General features: G+C 42.4%; 1 protein-coding gene across 1 annotated transcript in view; it reads right to left on the reverse strand.

Moving 5' to 3' along the window:
- Window positions 1-6,666, reverse strand: part of LOC105527854 (talanin-like) — a gene marked incomplete at its 5' end in the record, with an annotated part of 15,771 nt that extends 9,105 nt beyond the window's left edge. The window contains 3 exon segments of the mRNA XM_011964345.1: window positions 5,022-5,112; window positions 5,878-6,142; window positions 6,580-6,666. Coding sequence (XP_011819735.1) covers window positions 5,022-5,112; window positions 5,878-6,142; window positions 6,580-6,666 — 443 coding nt within the window.
- Window positions 6,667-22,017: the final 15,351 nt, after the last annotated feature.

Consider the following 22,017-nt stretch of genomic DNA (forward strand, 5'->3'; position numbering starts at 1 on the left):
CCTCCTGGGTTCACACCATTCCCCCGCCTCAGCCTCTCAAGTAGCTGGGACTACAGGCGCCCGCCACCACGCCTGGCTAATTTTTTTTTTTTTGTATGTTTAATAGAGACGGGTTTCAGCGTGTTAGCCAGGATGGTCTCAATCTCCTGACCTCGCTATCTGCCCTCCTCAGCTTCCCAAAGTGCTGGGATTTGTGTAGCCACCTTTGACCTTTAGTAGTTGCTCTCAGATATCACTGGCATCCAGGGCACCTGTGCATGGAGGTGGACTTGTAGTTAATCACAAGTGGACTAGAGTACGAGGTTGCCTAAGGGGCTGTGTCCCAGAGGCTCTGAAGACTGCTGTTCAAAGGTATCTGCCTTTGACCAGGTGTTTGAAAATCTAAATGTCACCGTTAATAAGCCATCCCTGTGGATTACTCTTCCTGGTGTCTGTTATTAAAAAGCCATACACCTTTGATAAAAGAATCATTTGCAGAGTGTAGTAGAAAGAATGTGGTTTCTGGAATCAGGTGGCTCTGAAATCAATCTACTTCTGCCATTTAAAATAGCTATGAGGCTGCAATAAAATAATTATTTAACCTCTTCATGCTGCAATTTCCTCACCTATTATAATGAGGATAATAATATCCAATTTGATATCCAAGAAAACAAATGTGAAAATATCTAACCCAATGCTTGGCACACAGGTGACCCTGAATGAATGTTAGCATTTACTCCTGATTTCCGTTCCTTGAACTAAATAATGCCTTGGAATTCCTAGCAAGGCTCTGAATGGGCATCGTTGCTGTTGCTTTCTCATCACAGTTGGGATCTAGTGGGTGAGAGGGTGAGGGTCTACTGTGAGTGTGTTTCAGGAGGATGGGGGGAGAGAGAGCGTGCGCCCAGATTAGAGTTAATAGCTAGTTTTAGAAGAGAGATTAGGTTATCAGAAGAGGATTTCAAAAAGCTAGCTTATTTCCATCCACCTTTCTCCATTTTTGTTGCTGCCATCTTAATTCAAGTTGCCTTCTCCTTCCTGGATTACTTCAATAGTCTTATCTGGTTCTTCTGACTCTTCTGATCTCTTTTTAGTTTATTCTCTTCTTGGAAGCCAGTGATCTCTTTTAAATGTAAATCAGATCTTACTTAACCCTCTGACCCTTTCCATTATACTTGGCATTCATCTAAACCCTAATCATGGCCTGGAAAGTGCTCTATAGCTTGGCCCCTGTCTATCTTCCTCCCTCAGCCTTCTCTCCCTCCTTCCCTCCCACTCAGTAACTTTTATTTACACTAAAATTCTCCCAGCTCCTTGGGCCAGTCAGCTCAAGACCTTTACTCATGATTCTCTCTCTCTCTCTCTCTTTTTCTGTCTCTCTCTCTCTCACACACACACACACACACTTCCACTTCCATGTGTTCCTGTTACACTTAATTCTGCTGGCTGACTCCTACCCAACCTTCACATGTTTATTCAAATGTGATTTTCCAGACTTCCCAAACAAAAGTAGGCTTCGTTCTTGTTCTTTCTTGTAAAACATCTCGTGTGTGTCTTGTATATTTTTTTCTTATAGTCTCTATCACATTTCGAAGTGATAGAATTGTGTGTGTTGTTTTCTTTCTGAAATGTTGCTTCTCCTACTGAGTGAGTCCACGACAGTCCCATTTTCCCATTGTGTTGCCACCAGCCAGCCCACTGCCTGGCACAGTAGTCTGAATAGTGCTGGTTAATGTTGAACAAACACAGTGTCACCCTGGGACAAGTCTATCTGTATGGGATTCAGATTTTCTCTCCTTACAAATGAGCCACAATTCTTGAATTTGAGTCTTATAAAAGCCACCCAGAAAACCATACATCCTGCTTACCTCTATATTTAATTTTTTGTTTCCTACTTTTTCATTTTTAAATTGAGGCATGATTTGTACAGAGTAAAATGTACAAATATTAAGTGTGCAGATGGTGAGTTTTTCATACATACACACCCATGGAATCATTATTCCAATCAAGATATAGAATAGTCCAGCATCCAGTAGGCTGCTTCGTGTCTTTGCAATTCCATAACCTCTACCTGCACACTAGATAAGGTAACACTACTCTGATCTCCTTCTCTGTGGATTAGTTTTGTCTGCTTCAAAATCTTATGTCAATGGAATCATACAGTGCATATATTTTGGTGTCTGGCTTCTTTGGCTCAACATGTTTTGGGATTAATTCAAGTTGCTGTATGTAGCAACTGGTTTTTTTTAAAAAAATTATTGAATTGCTGGCTAGTCTTTCATTGAGTGTTTAATTTCCCCATTTGACTATTGCTGGACATTGAGTTGATTCAAGTTTGGGCAATTATGGACATTCTTGCATATGTCTTTTGGTGGACGTGTCTTTGGGTTTAGAAGTAGGAGTGGAATTGGTGGGTCTCTACATCTTTAAGCCAGGCTCTTTTGTCTTCTGTGTCAGCCTTCACAAAAATCCTGGCACAGCTTAGCCACAATTTTCCAATGTGATAAGGCAGAGGTGGTTATCTACATCGTGGCAGGCTTTTTACCTGCAGGAATCCTTCATATGGATAAGTTCATTTCATGGGTTTCTGTCAAGGTCATTTAACTGTTTGATGCTGAGTCTGTGGTCATGATAGTGTCCCAGAAAATGTCACAGGATCTTTAGGGTGTCACTTTGCCAACTGGAAACCTGTGTGGTCAGTGGAACCTTTGCCCAAGTTTTCCTCGGGACCGCTGGGCTCATTCAAACCACTTGGCCCAGCAGGCTGCACTCAGCTCTAGCTACTGGCCAGATTCCACGCCTACCAAGGGGGAGCCATGTGCAGAGTGGTGAGGGATGTGTGACTTTGAACAGGTTCTGGCCACTGCACACAGCCCGGCATGCCGGCTGCAGTGGGGAGGCCAACTCCAGGCGCTGGCTCTGTGCGAGGCTGATGGTGGACCAGGCGTATTGCAAGCGGTTTCCATTGTGGGCACCAAGAAACGCGGTGGTGCCCAGAAGCTTGGAGACACCAGTAACCACAGAGCCCTAAAAAAAGTGTCACAACACTGGCCTGAGGAGCCCCTAGGTCTGAACTCCTTGAAGGGCCACAGCTCTTCTCTCATCATGGAGAGTGGGGGTTGTGTTTTAACCATTCGTATTATAGCTCTTTCAGTCCCACCATTTGATAGGTCCCAAGTTTTTGTCTTGTGTCCAGGAAGAATGGAGTGCCTGGACAACCGGAAGGTGAGAAAGGTGGAGAGGAGCTTCACTGAGTGACAGAACAGCTCTCAGGAGATGCAGAGTGGGTAACTCCTTTCCACAGACAGGTCATCCTGGCAAGTGTCCAGCTCTCAGTGGAGAGGAGACCCATGGTGGGTAGCTCCTACGTGCAGGCAGGTCACCCTCAAGAGTCAAGGAGACCGGAAGTGGGTAGCTCCTTCCCACAGCTGTTAGTCCTGACTTCTGTCTGAGTCTGGCTGAGTCCGGGGTTTTAATGGGCTCAGAAGGGGGGAAGTGTGTGCTGACTGGTTCATGCGCAGCCATGGGAAAAGCACCGTAAGTTCTCACTCTGGGCCTCGGACTACACCCGGAACTGGCAGCCTGGTCCCCAGGCTTCAGGCTGTCCCTGGCTTGAAGGTGGAGTTTCACTAGAGACCTGCCCCTTTCTGGCCAGGAACCTGCCTGCCTCTCACCATCAACATGCTATCCACGGTGCCTTGGTTGTTTGTGCCAAGGGGCCCAGGCCTGCGCTGAGCCACCTTCAGCACCCCCAGCCTCCCTCTGGCACTGTTGGTACCCAAATTCCGGAGGGGGCCAAGGTAGGGGATGGCGTGCGGGTCTGGCATGTCAGTGCTGCCCTGAGCACCCCCACCCTTCCAGGTTGTGACAGTGCACGAGCTTGGACACAACTTTGCTCCAAAATCAGAGCTGGTGCCAGGAGTGGGGAGAGACCAGGGAGCAGCAGCAGACATTTCCTAGCCTGCAGGGCCAAGGGGGGCTTCCTGGCCCCAAGAGAAGAGAGATGCCTGGGTCCAGAGCTGCGGCTGGTCGCTGCAGGGGCGCCCGAGAGCACAGGGCTCCCTCCCCACCAACTCGGTGGGAGGCAGGAGTCCCACCTGTTCCTGGCCTGGGTAACTCCACAGAGCGTGCAGCCCTGGCTGTGCCTCCCCTGCTGCAGCTGGCATCCCCCCAGTGGCCGCTCCAGATGAGCTGCTGCCGCCATCAATAGGCCAGAACAATTTAAAATCATAATCTGAAGGGCTTCCTGCCATTGGAGCTTCATCAGACACCGTGATAAATTATCTCTAAAGTAGTAATCTGAGCCAGTAAGAAAACATTATTCTATTCATTTAAATCACTGAATTACAGACACATTTCATGGGAATGTTTTTCTAATTACAATGATCCTAAGATAATTGCTTTGGCCATTTCTATGAAATGCTGTAGCTATTCCTGATGTATTATTTATTCATTGGTTTATTGCCAGGAGTAATATTGACTGTTTGCTGTATCCCTGTCATGGGAGGCTTTCTGCCATAACTGTGTAGTAATTTTTTGCCCTGTCTACAGGAACACACAGGGTTAATAAGCTGTGGCCGTTAGACAACATTCACCAAATTCTGGGTGCCCTTTCTCCAAAAGGTAAGTTACACTAAACGAAGAAAGGTATAATCTCTGCAAATTCCCTTGCTAAAAATCTCCTTCTCTAGAAAGGATATTTGCTTGTTGTTTTCATGTTTCTCCTTCCAAAGAATTTACAAACATTTCCCTTAATTTCCTGCATGAGACCAGAAAATTTCAGCTTTTGTCCCAGGCAAGGGAATAAACACAGTTAGAACATCTTTCCCATTTGAGACAGTGGGCCACTTCTCCCCTAGACCACAGAGGGCCCACCTCTCTGTCTGCTCTTAAGAATTCAAGAGGCTTATCAGCCTGGGAGGTTGGGACCACCCAGATGGAGATGAAGTGAACTTTCAGCAGAGAGAGGGAAGCACCTGGAAAATACCTGGATTCTGCTTTGAGTGGAAATGCAGAGACAACCACATGTTTTGGACACCCACCTCTCAGTGTGCTGGAGTCCTGAGACATCCTTCTCATTGTAATGAAAAGTACCCCACCAAAAGGGAAATACCACCCAAATTTGGCTAAATCCTGAAACAGAATTAAATGACCACATTGAATTCTCATGATAAGTCTTTGAGGACGATGTCATCATTATCCCCAATTAAAAATTTTATTTTTTTACTTTTATTTTATTTTATTTTTGAGATGGGATCCTGCTCCGTCACCCAGTCTGGAGTGCAGTGGTACAATCTCAGCTCACTGCAACCTCGGCCTACTGTGTTCAAGTGATTCTCCTACCTCAGCCTTCCAAGTAGCTGAGACTACAGGCATGTGCCACCACACCCAGCTAATTTTTGTATTTTTAGTAGAGAAGGGGTTTCACCATGTTGGCCAGGCTGATCTTGAACTCCTGACCTCAAGTGATCTGCCCACTTCGGCCTCCCAAAGTGCTGGGATTACAGGCATGAGCCAACGCACCTGGCCTCAATTCAAAATTTTAAACTGAGGCTCAGAGAGGCTGAGTATCCTGACTAAGGTCACACAGCTTCTAGGTGATAGAATGGTGATTCGAACCCAGGGAGCCCAACTCTACCCTGAGGGACTGAGAAAGAGTGAGCTCCAATTCAGAGTGTTATCTTCCCATCCTCCACTCCACCTTTTTAAGCCTCATCTGAAAATATCATGCAAGATCACCTTTACCACACAGAGGAGAGGAAGAAACAAATAAATATGGGGGAGGAGGAAATGGAAAATAGAACTCCCACTGGGGTCTGGCTATTAATGTGTCTGCCCCGTTCCGACACTTGAATAGGTCTGGTTCTGAGTCTGCTACTGAAAAGAACCAAAAATGACCTTGAATTGAAACTCCTGCATAGGGAGGTGCCGTGATGAACTCGGAGAGACCACAGCACAGCTTTGCAAGTGCATTCAGCACAACGTCATGGTTGCTTCCAGTCGGCCAGGGGAATGCTGATGAGGTGGTTTCCAGATCTGATGAATTACCTGACTGCCAACGCCAAACTCAGGTTTTCCTCTCTGCAGGATGGAGAGGCTGGGAGGCGAGATGGTCTTTCCAAGAGGGAACCTGTTTCATCAGTGGCTTCTTTAGATGTGTTGACTTTGTGGAAGAACCCCAGTTAACAGGAACATAGGGAAGGGTTTTCTTCAGTAGGTACCAATGTCAGCCAATCTTTTACCTCTGTGATCTCATCTCCATTGTTTTCTCTGCTTTCTCTGCCTCAGCCACACTGGCTTTTTACTGTCCCTGGAACATGCCAGGCACACTCCTGCCTCAGGGCCTTTGCACGTGCTCTTTCCGCTGCCTGGAACCTTTCCCCCAGATACTCCCATGGCTCGCTTCCTTTCCTCTCATGCCTTTCCTCAAATGTCCTCTTCTGAGTGAGACCTTCCCTAGTGACCTGTTCTAGCAAAAATCACATTGTGAACTCCATCTCCCTCTACACGCACACATACGCATTCCCACTCCCCTTCTGGCTTAGTTTTCTTGTTAGCACACTCCACCTTATAATCTCCTATGCATAATACTGACTTAACCTTGTTTTTGACTGTCTCCCTTAGCTGAAAGTAAGCTCCATGGAGGCAAGGATTTTAATCCGTTTGGTTCCTGTCTGTACGCCAGCACCTAGAATAATAAGTAACTAGCGCTCAATAACAACATGTTGATCCGTGCATGGTGACTCACGCCTGTAATCCTGGCACTTTGGGAGGCCAAGGTGGGCGGATCACCTGAGGTCAGGCATTTGAGACAGCCTGGCAAACGTGGTGAAACCCCATCTCTACTAAAAATACGAAAATTAGCCAGGCGCACAACTGTAATCCCACCTACTCGGGAGGCTGAGGCAGGAGAATTCCTTGAACCTGGGAGGTGGAGGTTGCAGTGAGCCAAGATCATGCCACTGCACTCCAGTCTGGACAACAAGAGTGAGACTCTGTCTTGAAAAAAAAAATGTTGAATGCACAAATGAATGAATTTATTAATCCTAGCCCTGCCATTTAGTAACCAGGCAGGCTATAGAGAGTTAGTTAACTTCCTTTCTAAGCCTCATTTCTGCAACTGTAAATTTAGAACGAGAATTCCTATTATCCTTGTGAGCTGTGCTTTTTCAATAGGATTACAAAAGGACACACCTAGCACAGTACTCACATGGACTCAGTAAGAATTGGCTAAATGATTTACATTGTGAGTTCAATGAAAGAATTACCAATAATAGTGACAAGCGTTTGTAGAATATTTCTATGAGCCAGGCACTATTCTAAGCATGTATGTTTATTAACCCATTTAATCTTTACAACATCCTGAAATGTATGTGCTGTTATCATCACCATCCTAGCTTTAAAAATAAAGAAACTGCAGGGGTAACTTTCTCAAGGCCACATGACTAATAAATCATAGAGCCTGGATCTGAACTCAAGCCCGTCTATGTCCAACGTCCATATCTTAACCACTTCAGCATACTTCTTCCCTATAGCAAGAAGATGTAATTTACATGACAGAGGCACAGGAAATTCCATTTAAGTCATGAAACTTCCTATTTACAAATTTTAGTTTTTAAACTTGTAAGATGTCTTCTTGGATCAAATGTGATGATAATTCAATTTCTAAATCAACTGGAACATTTAGATGGAGGCCAAATTGTATTTAACTCCAAGCCATGAAATATCTTTGGCCATGAAATGCTACCATTGTGGAGATATTTGTAAACTATGTTTTATTTAGACACACTCTGTATTAACATATATAAGACACAGTTTTAAATAGACAGCAGTGTCATTTAGTTTCCAAAGCTGAGTGGAAATAAAAACCAGGGTCATGTAGACACACCCTAAACCTAGCACCTGCTTTTGAGGCTGCTTCAAATAATATCATCCTGATTTTTCTTGTGAATTGACTTCAATCACTTGTGATTCCTGTGCATCTAGCATGTCTCATAACCGGCAGTCATTCATAGCCTATTTTGAGTGTGAGCATTCAAATGCTAGGTTTCGTTCATGAGCGGCAACTCTGCTCACGGTGCTGGCTCTACAAGTCACTGCACACTCAACAGGGAGGTGCATACACACAAACTTTCCAAATCGTCTTTAAAAGTTTTCAGTTCCCTTTTTTCTTTTTTTGGTTTCTATTGCCTTCCCAGTAATGGCTAAGACATTGTCAGTTTGTCTTGCTTCTTGTGATTTCTCCAGATGGCCTTATGGCCCAGGAGATCAGTTGGGACCAGGTGTTAATATCCCACTAATTTTAATCTGGCTTTTATTTTTTGTTGCAAGAAACAGAAATCTATTCAAGCCAACTCAAGACAAAGGGATTTCACATATTGTATTACATTACATTATTTTAAAATGACAAATCCAAGAGCAGGAGCCATATCAGACCCTGGCCTCAAGGAATCCAGAACTCAAAGGTGCTTCTAGATTCAAGGAAGCTCCCAGGTGTTCCACAGTAGGAGTTCATGGATGTTTGATTTCTATGGTTAAGCAACAAATGCCATGTCTTTTTCTGCTCGCAGTACTAACTGATGGTTATTTGTTTGTTTCAAGTTTAGGGCCCTAAGAGAGAATCTGATTGGTCCAGTCTATCTTTCAAAGCAGTCTGCACCTCCCTCTTCAGCCTATGGGTTGTCTGCCATTGGCTCAGGTGCCCCGCCAGGACCAATCATCTATGAATGGAGGAAGTGGGGCACTGGGTACTGAGTGTGGCTTCCTGGGCCTGTCCCTTTGGCAGAAAGTGTGGGCAGATGGGTCCCCTCAGAAGAGGCTGTAGGTGGGTTGGCACAGTATTGACCTTTCCACAATACCATTGTGCAAGACACTGATGTCATATAGCCAAGACATATAGTGGTGTACCAAGGTAAGATGATATTATATTAACAAAGATACAAATGCAACTCAAAAAGACATCTGCAAAGCCACATGCATGGATCTTTGCAACTAGCATGCTTAAAACATGAAACAAATACCGTTATTCTTTTGTGATATATTTTATCTAAAAATATTTATTCTTTTGCCCAAGTTTAGCTGTCAAAGCTCCATGGCTTTCTCAGGCAGGGCCACCCAGTTTTGGTGAGCGGACTGCATTTGGCACAATTTCAGCCCATGCCATTCACAGAGATTACAATGGGATGACTAAACTGAAGCCACATTAGCCTTTGCAGTTGCCAGCCAGTTATTGAGGTTTTGTTGTGATTAAGCTAGTGAAAACCTATTGATTTGTTATTACCATTGACTCAGTGTCTATAATGCTGTGGGCTACAGCTTTAAACATAGGCAGAATGAATACCCACATAACTTCAGAGGTCCCATGTGTCAAATATATTATGCACATGGTATTGGTGATCTCTCCTTTGAAGACTGGCCACTTCTACCCAGGGTCCCTGTAGAACTATGTCTCTATGATGGGACATTTTGATTGAGATAGGAAGGTTAAAGAGCATGAGCTACGATCCAGGACTGGAGGCCTTGCTGCAATGTGTGTAATGGTTGTGGTGGGGGCGGGAGAGAGGAGGTGCTCATATAAAGGCAGAAAGCATGGCAAACTTGGCCTGCATGACAGTTCTGGTGAACGAAACCCCCTAGACAAATACCAAATACTTGGGTCTGAGGTAATTGTCTCTGATGGTGGCATCGGTGATCTGCATTTGTATGAACTGCAGTCTCTATTTTTGAGTTCTCAGCAGAAACCATTCTCTCTTGTCACCTGGGATGCACAGCCTTCTAGGTGTGTTTTTCTTGTGCCCCACATCACTTTCTGTCTATATTTTAAAAATATCTACCTGATTTTTCTTCACCTTGATGAAAATTTCTTTTAAGACAAAATCAATGTCTGATTCATCCTGGCATTCCTGCCATGGCTTGGAACATGCCAGGCATTTAATAAATATTCGTTGGATGAATTATAGTAAGACCCTAAAATGCCTTTTGAGTCACCAAATTGACCATGATCCATATTGCACTCTCTGCTCAGTGACAGTATTTGGCACAGGGGAATGTCTGAGATGGCATCATTGCCCATCAGAGCTAATTTCAGAGTCAAGTATAACTTTGCAAATATCTCTAATGTAGTCACTGTGAAAACACCATCAATATATCTTGTAATATGTGGAAGGGTGTACAGGCTCCATTGATTACCAGAACAAAGATGGAATTCCTAGGGACAGATCAGGAAACTTCTTTGAGTGAAGACAAAGAGAAGGAGGAAGATGTAGAAGAGGAGGAAAAGGAGTAGGAGAGGAGGATAATAGCTGACATTTATTGACAGTGTGTTACGTGCCAGGCCTTGTCATAAGTATTTTGTATGTATTAGCTCATTTAATACTCACAGAAGCCCTATGGGGAAGGTACCATCATCCCATTTTACAGATGAGTCCGGTGCAAAATAGGGCAGGTTGCCTTTCAGTCCACATAGTCTGCTTTGCAGGACTCCTGGGGCTCACTTCTCCTGAGGTCTTCCTCTCTCCCTCTCTTTCTGTTCCTTGACCTTCTAAGGAGGCCTTGGGTAGTCAAGGTGATCATTGTAATTTCATCTTCGGGGGTCATGCTGACTCTTTACTGGTCTCTTGGAGGTAAGCCTAGATCTTCAATATTTTTCAAAATAGAGTGTCTGTAAAATGGAGAAATCCGTTTCTTGCTGATATTTAGTGCTCTGAGAGCATAACACTGATGCAGTATTTTTTCAAAACAAAGCAAAATCCTCCTTCACAGGTTTGAGAATGGGAAGAGATGAAGGGAGAGGAGGAGTCAGACAGCCCCAACCTGCCACAGCTGTGTGAGTAACCACTACAACAGTCACTGTGTCTGCTTGGGCAGATCCATTCTTCTAGTCTTGCCAGATGAAGGCATTCACTGCCTTGGATCTGCCCTGACTTTCAAAGACACTACTCTAAAAGCTTCAATATTACTTGGCTAAACAATACCCGCTTCCCAGGAAGGTCTCTTTATTTCCCATCTGTTTTGATTGTTGACATTTTGGTTTGGCAGTAGGGAAAGCCTCCTCACCAGAAGCTAGAGCCCATGTCTAAGGCAGAGAAGCTAAGTCAATGGCAGAAAAGTTGGATTTGTTCCTAACAGACTGAAAAAAAATTTACCCTTCCAGGAACTTAGGTATCCTGTGTCCAAACTGCACATGCAGGAGCAAAGATGACATAATTCTTCAGATATTTTTAATATACTTGACCAAAGTGGAGAATTGAGATGGCATCCAGGGTTCTGGTTTGGCAACACAAATACTTGCCATTACTCAGGATTCTCCAGAGGGACAGAATCAGTAGGATATATGTATATATAAAAGGGATTTTATTAGGAAGAATTGGCTCACATGATTACAAGGTGAAGCCCCATGCAAGCTGGAGAAGAGAGAAGCTGGTAGTGGCTCAGTCCAAGTCCAAAAGTCTGAAAACCAGGGAAGCTGACAGTGCAGCCTTCAGTCTGTGGCTGAAGGCCAGAGACCCTTCCGGCAAACCACTAGTGCAAGTCTCAGAGTTCAAAGGCTAAAAAACCTGGAGTCTGATGTCCAAGGGCAGGAGGAGCAGAACGGAGCATCCAGCACTGGAAAAAGAAGGAAGCTAGAAGGTTTGGCAAGCAAGATGATCCCACCTTCTTCCACCTGCTTTGTTCCATCCATGCTGGCAGCCAATTGGATGGTGCCCGCCCACAGTGAGGGTGGGTCTTCCTCTCCCAGTCCACCAACTCAAATGTCAGCCTCCTCTGGCAACACCCTCACAGACACACCCAGAAACAACACTTTACCAGTCATCTAGGCATCCTTCAATCAATCAAGTTGACACCTAATATCAACCATCACAAGTTCACCCCTTGTCAACTTGGCACCCATACACATCTCCTGAAATCATACTTAATCTCCAAATAAAGACAATAATAATGTCATAATTACATCTAACATAATACAACTATCCTTCGTACAACCAGAAGTTCACTAATTCTAAACTTAAAAGCTATTACATAAAGCGTTGGCATTCAATAAATACTTGTGGAATAAATGAATGAATAGAAAAAGTCTAGAAAGGTATCAAACATAAATGTTGAAAGTAATTATTCTCTCTTTAAATAGCTGCGTGTTCTGATTTTTCTATTATACATATGTATTAGTTTTATAATAGTTTTAAAAATGTAACTTCAATTTTCCAGGAACTTGCTGATTCGCAGCTGAAGTGAGGGCAAAGATCGAGCTGGGTTTTGCCAGCTTTAATATAGGCGAGCTCCGCTTTATTGTATGTGGTACAGCAGCAGCCGCTGTGGTAAGTTCCTGGAAGACTGGGCCCTTTTCAGGATCTAGACCAAGTTAATACTTTCTGGCCGATGGGGAAGTAACTACTTTGTTCTCTGAGCAGAGGGCTTCTTAAAAATCACAAGATATTAGAGGTTGCCTTGCCCAATTTTCCTAATTTCCAGATGAAGAAACTGAGTCCAGAGAGGTGGTTGGCCTTGAGAACGTCAGTCATAAAACTGGTATTAGAATGCAGGTCTTCTAACTTTAAACGCATTTCTCCTGTCCGCACTGGCACAACCAGAGACCCAGAAAGAAACTAGTGGCATCCTCAACTGGGTCATTGAGGAAAATTTAATAAAGGGACACTTTAAAAGGTGTGGGCAGAGTTTGGAAGATGAGCAAAGAGAGTAAAGTACTCCAGGTTGTGCAAAAATGGAGAGCTGTTACCGCCTGAGGCCCAGACAGGCAAGCATGGGGGCAGTTATAGAACCTGAAAGAGCAGAAGTGCAGAGAAGGTGGCAGACAGACAGGCACTGGGGCCTTCCATAGAGACACAGTCAATTTGCAGAGACCCAGTAGTAAAGGTGAGAGCTGGGGAATTAACAGCCCAACATCATTCTTTTCCCAACTAGAAGCCAAAGGCCAAGGGAGCTTGTTGATGCAGCTCAAAGAGATGGATGTCCTAGGGCACAAAGCATAGTAAGAAAGGGCGAAGAGGGAATCTGGAGGGGCCTGTGGAATGTGCCCAGCACACTTGCCTTCTAGAAGATCAACTTAGTCCTATCATTGCCCTTTGCTGTGTGCCCTTTGATTTGATTCGGCTTCAAGTCAGTAATAACCTGGACAATTTAGGTTCCATTTTAAAAACTATTATGATACAAAGGATACATATTTATAATAAAAAATCAGAACATGCAGCTATTTAAATAAATTTAATGATTTTCAACATTTATGATTGACACCCTTTGAAATGTTTTCTCTTCGTTCATCCATTCATTGCTGCCATAAATATTTATTGAATGCCAATGCATGCCAGGCTATTTCAGATGTATGGATGTGGGAGAAAATAAGATAATGAAACATCTTTTCTGTTCTTTCCCTCAAGGAGCTAATGTTCTAGTTGGGGAGGAGTCACAGTATACAAGATAAATAACCACAATGATAGAATGCGAGACAGTGATGAAATTGTAAGAAGAAAATGAAAGCAGGGCCAAGAAATAAGCATGTCATGGGGAGTTATAATTTTAAATAAGGTGATCAGGGAAGTGTGTGTGTGTGTGTGTGTGTGTGTGTGTGTGTGTGTGTGTGTGATGAGCTAGCAAGAGAGGGCACCAGCATGCAATGGTTGCCCTTTGGGCTTTTCCTCGGCTAACTGCTGAGTGTTCAGGTAACGGAGTGTAGGTGGTGTGACTTCTCCCCTCCCTCGCAGTTTCAAAATGTCTCTCTTTAGATTTTTTTAAAGGGCAAAGCTTTCTCCACTCCATATATTAACCACTTAAAAAGTGCCACGGGGACTCCTTAGCATAAGTTTATTAGCCAAATTATTGGTGTATATCTGTCCCTTTATAGCTGGGTGACTTGGGGGAAGTCATTTGACCTCTCTGAGCCTCAGCTTCCTCATTTGTAAAATTGAGGGTTTTGGTGACAATTAAAGGAAATAAGATTAGATCTGTGGGGGCCCTAGTGGCCAGGACATAACTCATATCCTATAGATTTAATAGTTTCTTTCCTTCTCTGGGTAGGTGTGTTCAGCTAATATTATGGACCTGAGATCCACAGAATGGGGAGTTGACTGAACAGCCTATTAATAGTAATAGCTGGTGTCAACTGGCCACCTATATGCCAGGCAAACACTTTACCTGTGTGATCTCATTAAATCCCCACATTTTAAGATAAGGAAATGCAAGCACAGAGCCCCCTTGCACAGGTGGTAGGCTGCAGAACCCAGGCTCAAGTCCTAGTTTGATTGGCATCAAAGCCTATGCACGCTTGATCAAAGCCCTGTGCTCCTTCTCTTCCCTGCCTTGCCCACCCCCATCAGGAGAGTCATCAAGGTTGGATGGAACCAGAGTATAGGGAGGGATTTTCTCATAATTTGAAAACCCATGAAGATATCCAGACTACTGGGTAATGTATCATTATTACCTTGGAAAAGCTTCTTTGCTAAATCCCACTAGGGCAGTGGTTCTGCAAGTAGGGTACTGAGCTGATTACCTGTGGATCACCTGAGTAGTTTATTTAAAAAATACAAATTCCAGGGCTTTACCTCTTGAAATTCTAGTTGAGTAAGTCTGGGGAAAGACCTGAGTATCTGTGTTCTATAACGCAGTCTTAGGTGTTTCTGATGCACAGCCAGGTTTGGACAATAGCTCTGTAGGGTCCAAACTACTCATGTACCCTGGGCATCTTTTGTTCTTGTCTCCTTATTGCAACTGAGATGGAGATTATAAATGATCACTCTTCCCAGTGGTGGTGAGTCTGCTGGGTAATCTAATCCAGGCTTCATCTGAATGTTTGATAAAACTATTACAGCAGGATAAGGTCAAGTTGCCTTGAAGCATTCATATGAGAGGCTTCCTCCTGGTCAGCCCACAGACCCATGTTCTTTGGCCATTCAAAGAACAGTCTATCAGCTGTACTATTCTCCAGTCCACAGTTTCTATGAGGACGCTACGATAGACCTTGTCAAATGCTTTACCGAAATCAAGGTGCACAGTGTCTGTGCTTCTCTTTTCCCTAAACATTCTGGAAGCCCCATCAAAAACAAAGTGCAAATGAGTGGAATAATTCTTTGTCAGTAAACCCAATCTATACTATATGCCAGGGATTAGCAACTTCTTTTCTTTTTTTCTACATAAGCAATTTTTTTTGAGTTTCAAATCTTATTCAGTTAAAAAAAAATTTTTATCATACTTTAAGTTCTGGGATGCGTGAGCAGAACGTGCAGGTTTGTTACATAGGTATATACGTGCCATGGTGGTTTGCTGCACCCATCAACCCGTCATCTACGTTAGCTATTTCTCCTAATGCTATCCCTCCCCTAGCCTCCCACCATGTGACAGGCCCCAGTGTGTGATGTTCCCCTCCCCGTGTCCATGTGTTCTTTTCTAAGGCCTCAGAAGTCTTGTCTTGTCTTATCATTTCTTTTCTTTTTTCTGTTCTTTTTTCTTTCTTGAGAAACAAAAGAATCTTCTGTCTTCTTGGTAGGTTTCTATAAATGTGAGCTGAAAAATGGATCACATCAGTCAATCATAAAATGGATCACATCAGTCAATCATAAAACCAATTTGGGCCTCATATGGCATCACTTGGGTCTTGACATTGCATTTCTGTCAAGAACAAGGGCTCAGATTGTCAGCATACTAGGCAGTTTGGAGGGCAGGTTGTGGAGAAGAAAGCACTGGTCTTAAAGTTGTACATTTACCAAGTTTCTTTAATAAACAAGAAAGGAAAAGACTACGCAGTCATTCATATTCCATGTAGAGGTTTAACCAGTCTACATTAGAAACCTTAGACCCACACCCATCCATCCCATCACTTCCTTGATGACGGCAAATGGATTGTCCTCTGCAAATGGGTCTAAAATGATTGTCAGTTCCCCATGAATCTCTAAATGCTCCAGCCAGTACTTTGAGAGTAAATTTTATTCCCTTAAGGAGATGGCTTAATCAACAGTACTCAGTATATCTGATTTCTATGTGACCTTGTTATATTCGTGCTTATGTTTCTAGACCCTGAGTGAAACCCCTCACTTGGCTCGTTTATCTTAAGATATCCTATTTGCATGAGACTTTATGTATAAAAATCAGCATATTCAAAAATTATAGCATTAATATTGCCTTGAAGGATTATTCTTTGCTTTAGTAAAGGATTCACTATGAGATCCTTTAAGTAATGAACATCACTAAGAAAACATTTAAATCTATGCTCTTATTTTCATAACAGTGTGTCTTGTATATGCTACTCCATACACATAAAGAGTCAGTCTTGTCATCATCCATTAGTTACTTTCCTTTCTCATAAATTAACAAACCCATGTATTCTTCGGTCTTGTCATAAATGATGACTTTATGTTATTATTTTTCTGAGTTTTATTTATTTTATTTTATTCTATTTATTTATTTTTGAGACAGGGTTTCGCTCTTGTCACCCAGGCTGGAGTGCAATGGCATGATTGCGGCTCACTGCAACCTCCGTGTCCTGGGTTCAAGCGATTTTCCAGCCTCAGTCTCCTAAGTAGTCGGGATTACAGGTGTCCACTACCATGCTGGCTCATTTTTGTATTTTTAGTAGAGATGTGGTTTTGCCATGTTGTCCAGGCTTGTCTCGAACACCTGACCTCAGGTGATCTGCCCGCCTTGGCCTCCCAAAGTGCTGGGATCACAGGCGTGAGCCACCGCCCCCAGTCAAGTTTTATTTTTTAATCATTGAAGAGCAATTAAAAATGCTGAAGAATAACAATGATAGTCACCATGTATTGAGTGCGTTCGTGCCAGGCACTGCTCTGTAAATGTCATACATGCACTCAGTTATTAAAACTACATATTAAATTATGGCGTTAAGATATAATTATTATTCTCTGTTTATCTTTAACTACTTTGCTTTTCTTCCTCAAATATCACCCCATTTCTTATAACTCAGAGATAGCCAGCTTCTTCCTCCCTTGGAACAAAAGAATTCTAATACATTAGTAAAATACTTCCTCATTGCTCCTTTTGTTTTCTAAGTTAACTTGAACCAGGGCTGGATAAATTAATCTTATCTGCTAAGGCTGGAAACTTTTACTAAGGAGTGATTTGTGTTACTAAGCTCATAGTGGACTTTAAAGACGACAAAGGGTTACTAAATTTATTCATTTGTTCATTCTCATAACAAGAATCCATTGATTACTTACTGTATGCCAGGCACTGTGTTAGGCATTAGAGAAAGAGATAAGTAATGCACAATCTTCAGATTCTCCTCCAACATCTACCGAAAATTATCTAATTGCAGGTTCCTCTCAATCCACTGGGCAAGTGTCCAGATGCATTTTGGAGGCAGATTCCCTCTGCCTGGTGCTGGCACCTCCCTTCCTGATCTTTTCTTATTATTTGCATACTATTCTTAAGAACTACTCCAGTTTTTATGGGAATAGTTTGTGCTCTACCACTTGGTCTGGCTCCAAGGCTTTTGGTGTCACAAAATCCATATCAGCATTGAAACCCCCCAACCCTGCTCCCAGACCCTTTCCACTAAGAGGATCCTTTGTGACTCATGCCCTTGAACTACCTGGTCATTTAGAGACAGAACGGAATTTACCTAGAGACCACGAGGGTTATCTGACCCAGTGCAGACATTAATTAAAGGATGATGCTCTCACCCAGTCCAAGGGTCATGATGGAATGCTCATTCTTCCAAACTGGGCAGAAGGTCTAGGCTTGTGATTTCTCTGAAAAACTTCTTAAATACTACATCTTTCCAGCTTCCTTCTACTTCACCCTTTGACCCAGGGTTTGCAACTCGACTTGCAGGGACCAATTCCTGTAAAATAATGTCCTGCTTAGGCTGTGCTCTAGGTGTAAGTTAGATTTCCAGCAACCATGGAAATAATTGGGGGGTGGAGGAAACAAAACCTCAGAGCAGACAAAGTAGCAGTCACCAAGGCCATGCACAAAAGCCATGCAGTTTTCTCTATTGAACAGACTTCTAGGCCCACTGTGTCAGTTTCCTTTTGCTGCTGTAAAAAATCACCATGAACTCAGTAGCTTAAAACAACACAAATTTATTGTCTCACCGTTTTGGAGAATAGAAGTTTAAAATGAGTCTCCAAGGCATCAGCAAGGCTACATTTCTTTCTGGAGGTGTTTGTGTGGAGAATCTGATGTTTTAAGTTTTCCAGCTTCTAACTTACTATCCCCATTTCTGGGCTGCGGCCCCTCCCAGAGATGGATGGCTTCCATCTTCAAAGACAGCAATAGTTGCCCAAGTGTTTCTCATATCAAATCGCTCTGACACCGACTCTCTTGTTTTCCTCTTTCACTTGTAAGGACCCTTGTGATTATATTGGGCCCACCTAGAAATCTGGAATAATCTCCACATCTCTAGGGCAGTTGATTAACAACTTTAATCAATCTGTGACCTCAATTCCATCTGTGACCTTAATTTCCCCTTGAAATGTAACAAAACGCATTCAGAGATTCTGGGGATTGGGACGTGAACATCTTTGGTAGGGGTGGGGCTATTCTTCTGCCTTCCCCACCCAGGCTCAACGACACATATACTTCATGCACAGTAGCATAAATTTGGCTAGTTGGTGTTTGAGCTGTTGAAAGTAAGAAGCCCTGTGAGTGGCAGACAATTGTCTACAATGGGAAATGAGAGCTGGGAGCCTAATGTCAAAAACAGAGATCAAAACCGAAAATGAGCCACTCAGTTAACAAATCACAGAAGTCTGACGTCACAGAGAATGGTGAAAAGTATCCCTATCCACTTCAGTGGCTCCTGGGAGCATTCTATTTAATGGTACAAAACTTTAAACACTATTCGAAATTGTGATCCTGAGTCATTAAGATAACATTTTATTCAGTTTAAAAAGCAAGCACCACACCATATTTTTTAAAAAAGGATTTAAAAAATAAAACCATGAAACATCGAGGAAACTTAGTGAATATTCATCTGACTTCTGAAAGAGAAATAATTTTCTAAGCACAAAAGCAAAAGAAGAAATAAAAAAAGAAAAAAGCCATATTTGGGTATAAATAGAAGTTAAGATTTACATATTAAAATCATGAACCCAATTAAAAGGTGAACAGCAAGCTGTGAAAATTATTTGTCACAAACATGATATCCAATAACCTTAACAAAGTTCACCCAAGTCAGTGAGTAAAATATTAAGGCCACAAGAGAAAATGGTCATATTATATGTATTATAGAAGGAAAAATATCAGTGTCAAATTAGTATTTATAAATGTTTAAATTCACTGGTAATGAAAAATGCAAACAGTTATAAGATAGCAGTTTTAACTTAACAAATTAGCACAGATTTTTTTTAAATAGCAGTATTTAATGTTGCTAAGGATGGTAAAATATTATTCTTAGAGAATGCTGGGGGTGTATAGATGGTACAAATCCTCTGAAAGGCAATTTGATAATATGTGATTTTACTTACAGGCATCCGTATTCAAAAAAATCAAAATAGAGGCAAATATTTCTATAAATATATATTAACCCTTATTCATAATAAAAACATAATAAAAGTGATTAAATGAAATATAATGCATTTCCATTATAGACTATCATAAAGCCATTAAAACATACATTTAAAAGACTGTTTAGTGGTATAGAAAACATTAAGTGAATTGTGACAGCTATTTATATTTCAGTATATATTGTATGCAAAATAAGATGAGATAAATTACAATAAATGTTAACAGAGCTATGGGCTTTTGCCTTATTTATTCTTCTCCAATTTTTTTAAGCTTTGAAAAATAAGCATGTATTTACTTTTATACTCCGAAATATTTAATTTTATTTTTAACAATTAAAAATAGAGATGTGTATAATACACTTTAGAAAGATTTTTAGGTTAAATGGTTTAACTGTTTTGCTGTTCGAAGCTTCAGTGATGCAGACAGTTCATCTACATGAAGTCTTACCTCTCAAGGTGGTGGGTAAGACATTGCAGTATTTTGGAAGTACTGGCTTACCTTAATGAAAAATAAATCTCTAAAATTATATAATGTGGTTAATGTTTGCTTTGTGATAGTATTTTCCAAAGTGTGTTTCAGGAAAAAGGAGTACTTTAAGTTGCCCTGTGAAAAAAAGCATTCAGAGTTCAAATAAATTTAAGAAATACTGAATACTCTGCAGTCATCTCTTGGTAGCCATGGAGGACTGGTTCCTGGACCCCTCTGTTACCCCTGCAGATACCAAAACCTGAGAATGCTCAAGTCCCTTATATAAAATGGCATAGTGTTTGCATTCAATCTATGCACATCCTCTCTCATATACTTTAAATCATCTCTAGATTGCTTATAATACCTAATACAATGCCTACACACCTATTTATTTGCAAGGATTCTATGCAGTACTTGGTTCACAGCAAAGTCAGGTTTTGCTTTTGTAACTTTGTGAAGTTTTCTTTTCCAAGGTTAGTTGAATTCAAGATGCAGAATTCACAAGTATGACTATATTCCTTTCTTGGAGAGTCACAATTCACATTAGCATTTTCAAGGCTCTGAAGAGCCCTACAGTAACATGCTTAGTTTTGTTTAGACCAGAGTTTCCCTAAGTGCTACTCTTCAGAAATGTATTGAGTAGCACCTACTAATGTCTCCCTGCCAAATTATGTTTTGTGTATGTTACACACCTTGGAAAACCATGAATTTAAGCAAAACTCAGCTGACTTACTCACTTTTAGCTATGAAGCTAGAAGATGTGAGTCCAGTTTTGATTATTTTTTCAGAAACTGTCAGGAAAATTCTAGCTGAGATGATGGCAAGGTTGTGATTGGGCAGGCTTGAGGCTCTGTGTGGTAGCTCTGTGCTTAGGAAGACTTCAAGCTCTTTTTCAAGTTGTCAGATTCCCCTCTCCCACACTCCATCACCAGTCCTAAGCCAGTGAGTGGCTGCCAGCCAGGGTCCTCTGAGCTGCTGAAGGCTTCCCTTTCCACCCACACTGTGCAAAATGGGGATGGGACTTTCCAGGCATGGAGCCTGAAGGCAGACAGCTTCTCCAACTTCCTGCTCTGGATTGGAGAAAGATGTACAATCCCCTACTATCAACTCTTACATCTGGAAGGGTGTAAGTAGGGTCCATTACTAGAAAGTAAGCCTTGTGTTAGAAGGTGTTGAATACACAGGAACTTTCCTGAGGATAGTGCAAATGAGGTATTTGTTTGTTTCAGTGAGTTGCCTGTGAGTGTCTTCTCTCTGTTTTTTTGTCCTCTTCTTCCAAGGTCCTTTTGGCCTTTTTGAGCCTTTTGACTTTTTTTTTTTTTTTTTTTTTTTTGAGATGGAGTCTCGCTCTGTCACCCAGGTTGGAGTCAGTGGCATGATCTCGGTTCACTGCAACCTCTGCCTCCTGGGTTCAAGAGATTCTCCTGCTTCAGCCTCCCAAGTAGCTGGGACTGCAGGCACACGCCACCATGCCTGGCTAATTTTTATAATTTTTGGTAGAGATGGGGTTTCACCATATTGGCTAGGCTGGTCTCAAACTCCTGACCCCGAGACCTGCCCACTTCAGCCTCCCAAAGTGCTAGGATTACAAGTGTAAGCCACTGTGCCTGGCCTGACCTTTGACTTTAACTTACGGTTCAGGATCCCAGGCAATGGGCTCTTTTTGGAGCCCCATTATGATTTTCAGGTCCACCCAAGTGAAACAATGCCTTTGGTCATATTGACATTCTCAGACAACATTCATTGTCCCACTGTGCTCCCAGAGCCTCTGCCTCTTTTCTCTGGCTTCTTCAGACTCTCTCCTAGGAAAAGGTGGAAATGGAGAGAGAGAGAGGGGATGAATCTGGTGAGAAATCATCCACCATCCTACTGAGACTCACAGATATCCATGACAGTGGAGGAGGCTGGGAGCTTCATGATCATTGCATCCAATGGTTTGTGGATATCCAAGGTTTGGTGAACAGAGGGATATGTTGCAGGGGGTGGTGGGGGCGCTGTGAGTAGGTTGGAGGTGACTCCAGATCTGTACATATCACTTCAGCACTCTATTTTCTGTATTGGGACTTCTGGTAAGGTTTTGTTTAAGAAAAGATTCCT

This window comes from Mandrillus leucophaeus, unplaced genomic scaffold, assembly GCF_000951045.1.
Source record: "Mandrillus leucophaeus isolate KB7577 unplaced genomic scaffold, Mleu.le_1.0 Scaffold694, whole genome shotgun sequence".
Lineage (NCBI taxonomy): Eukaryota > Metazoa > Chordata > Mammalia > Primates > Cercopithecidae > Mandrillus > Mandrillus leucophaeus.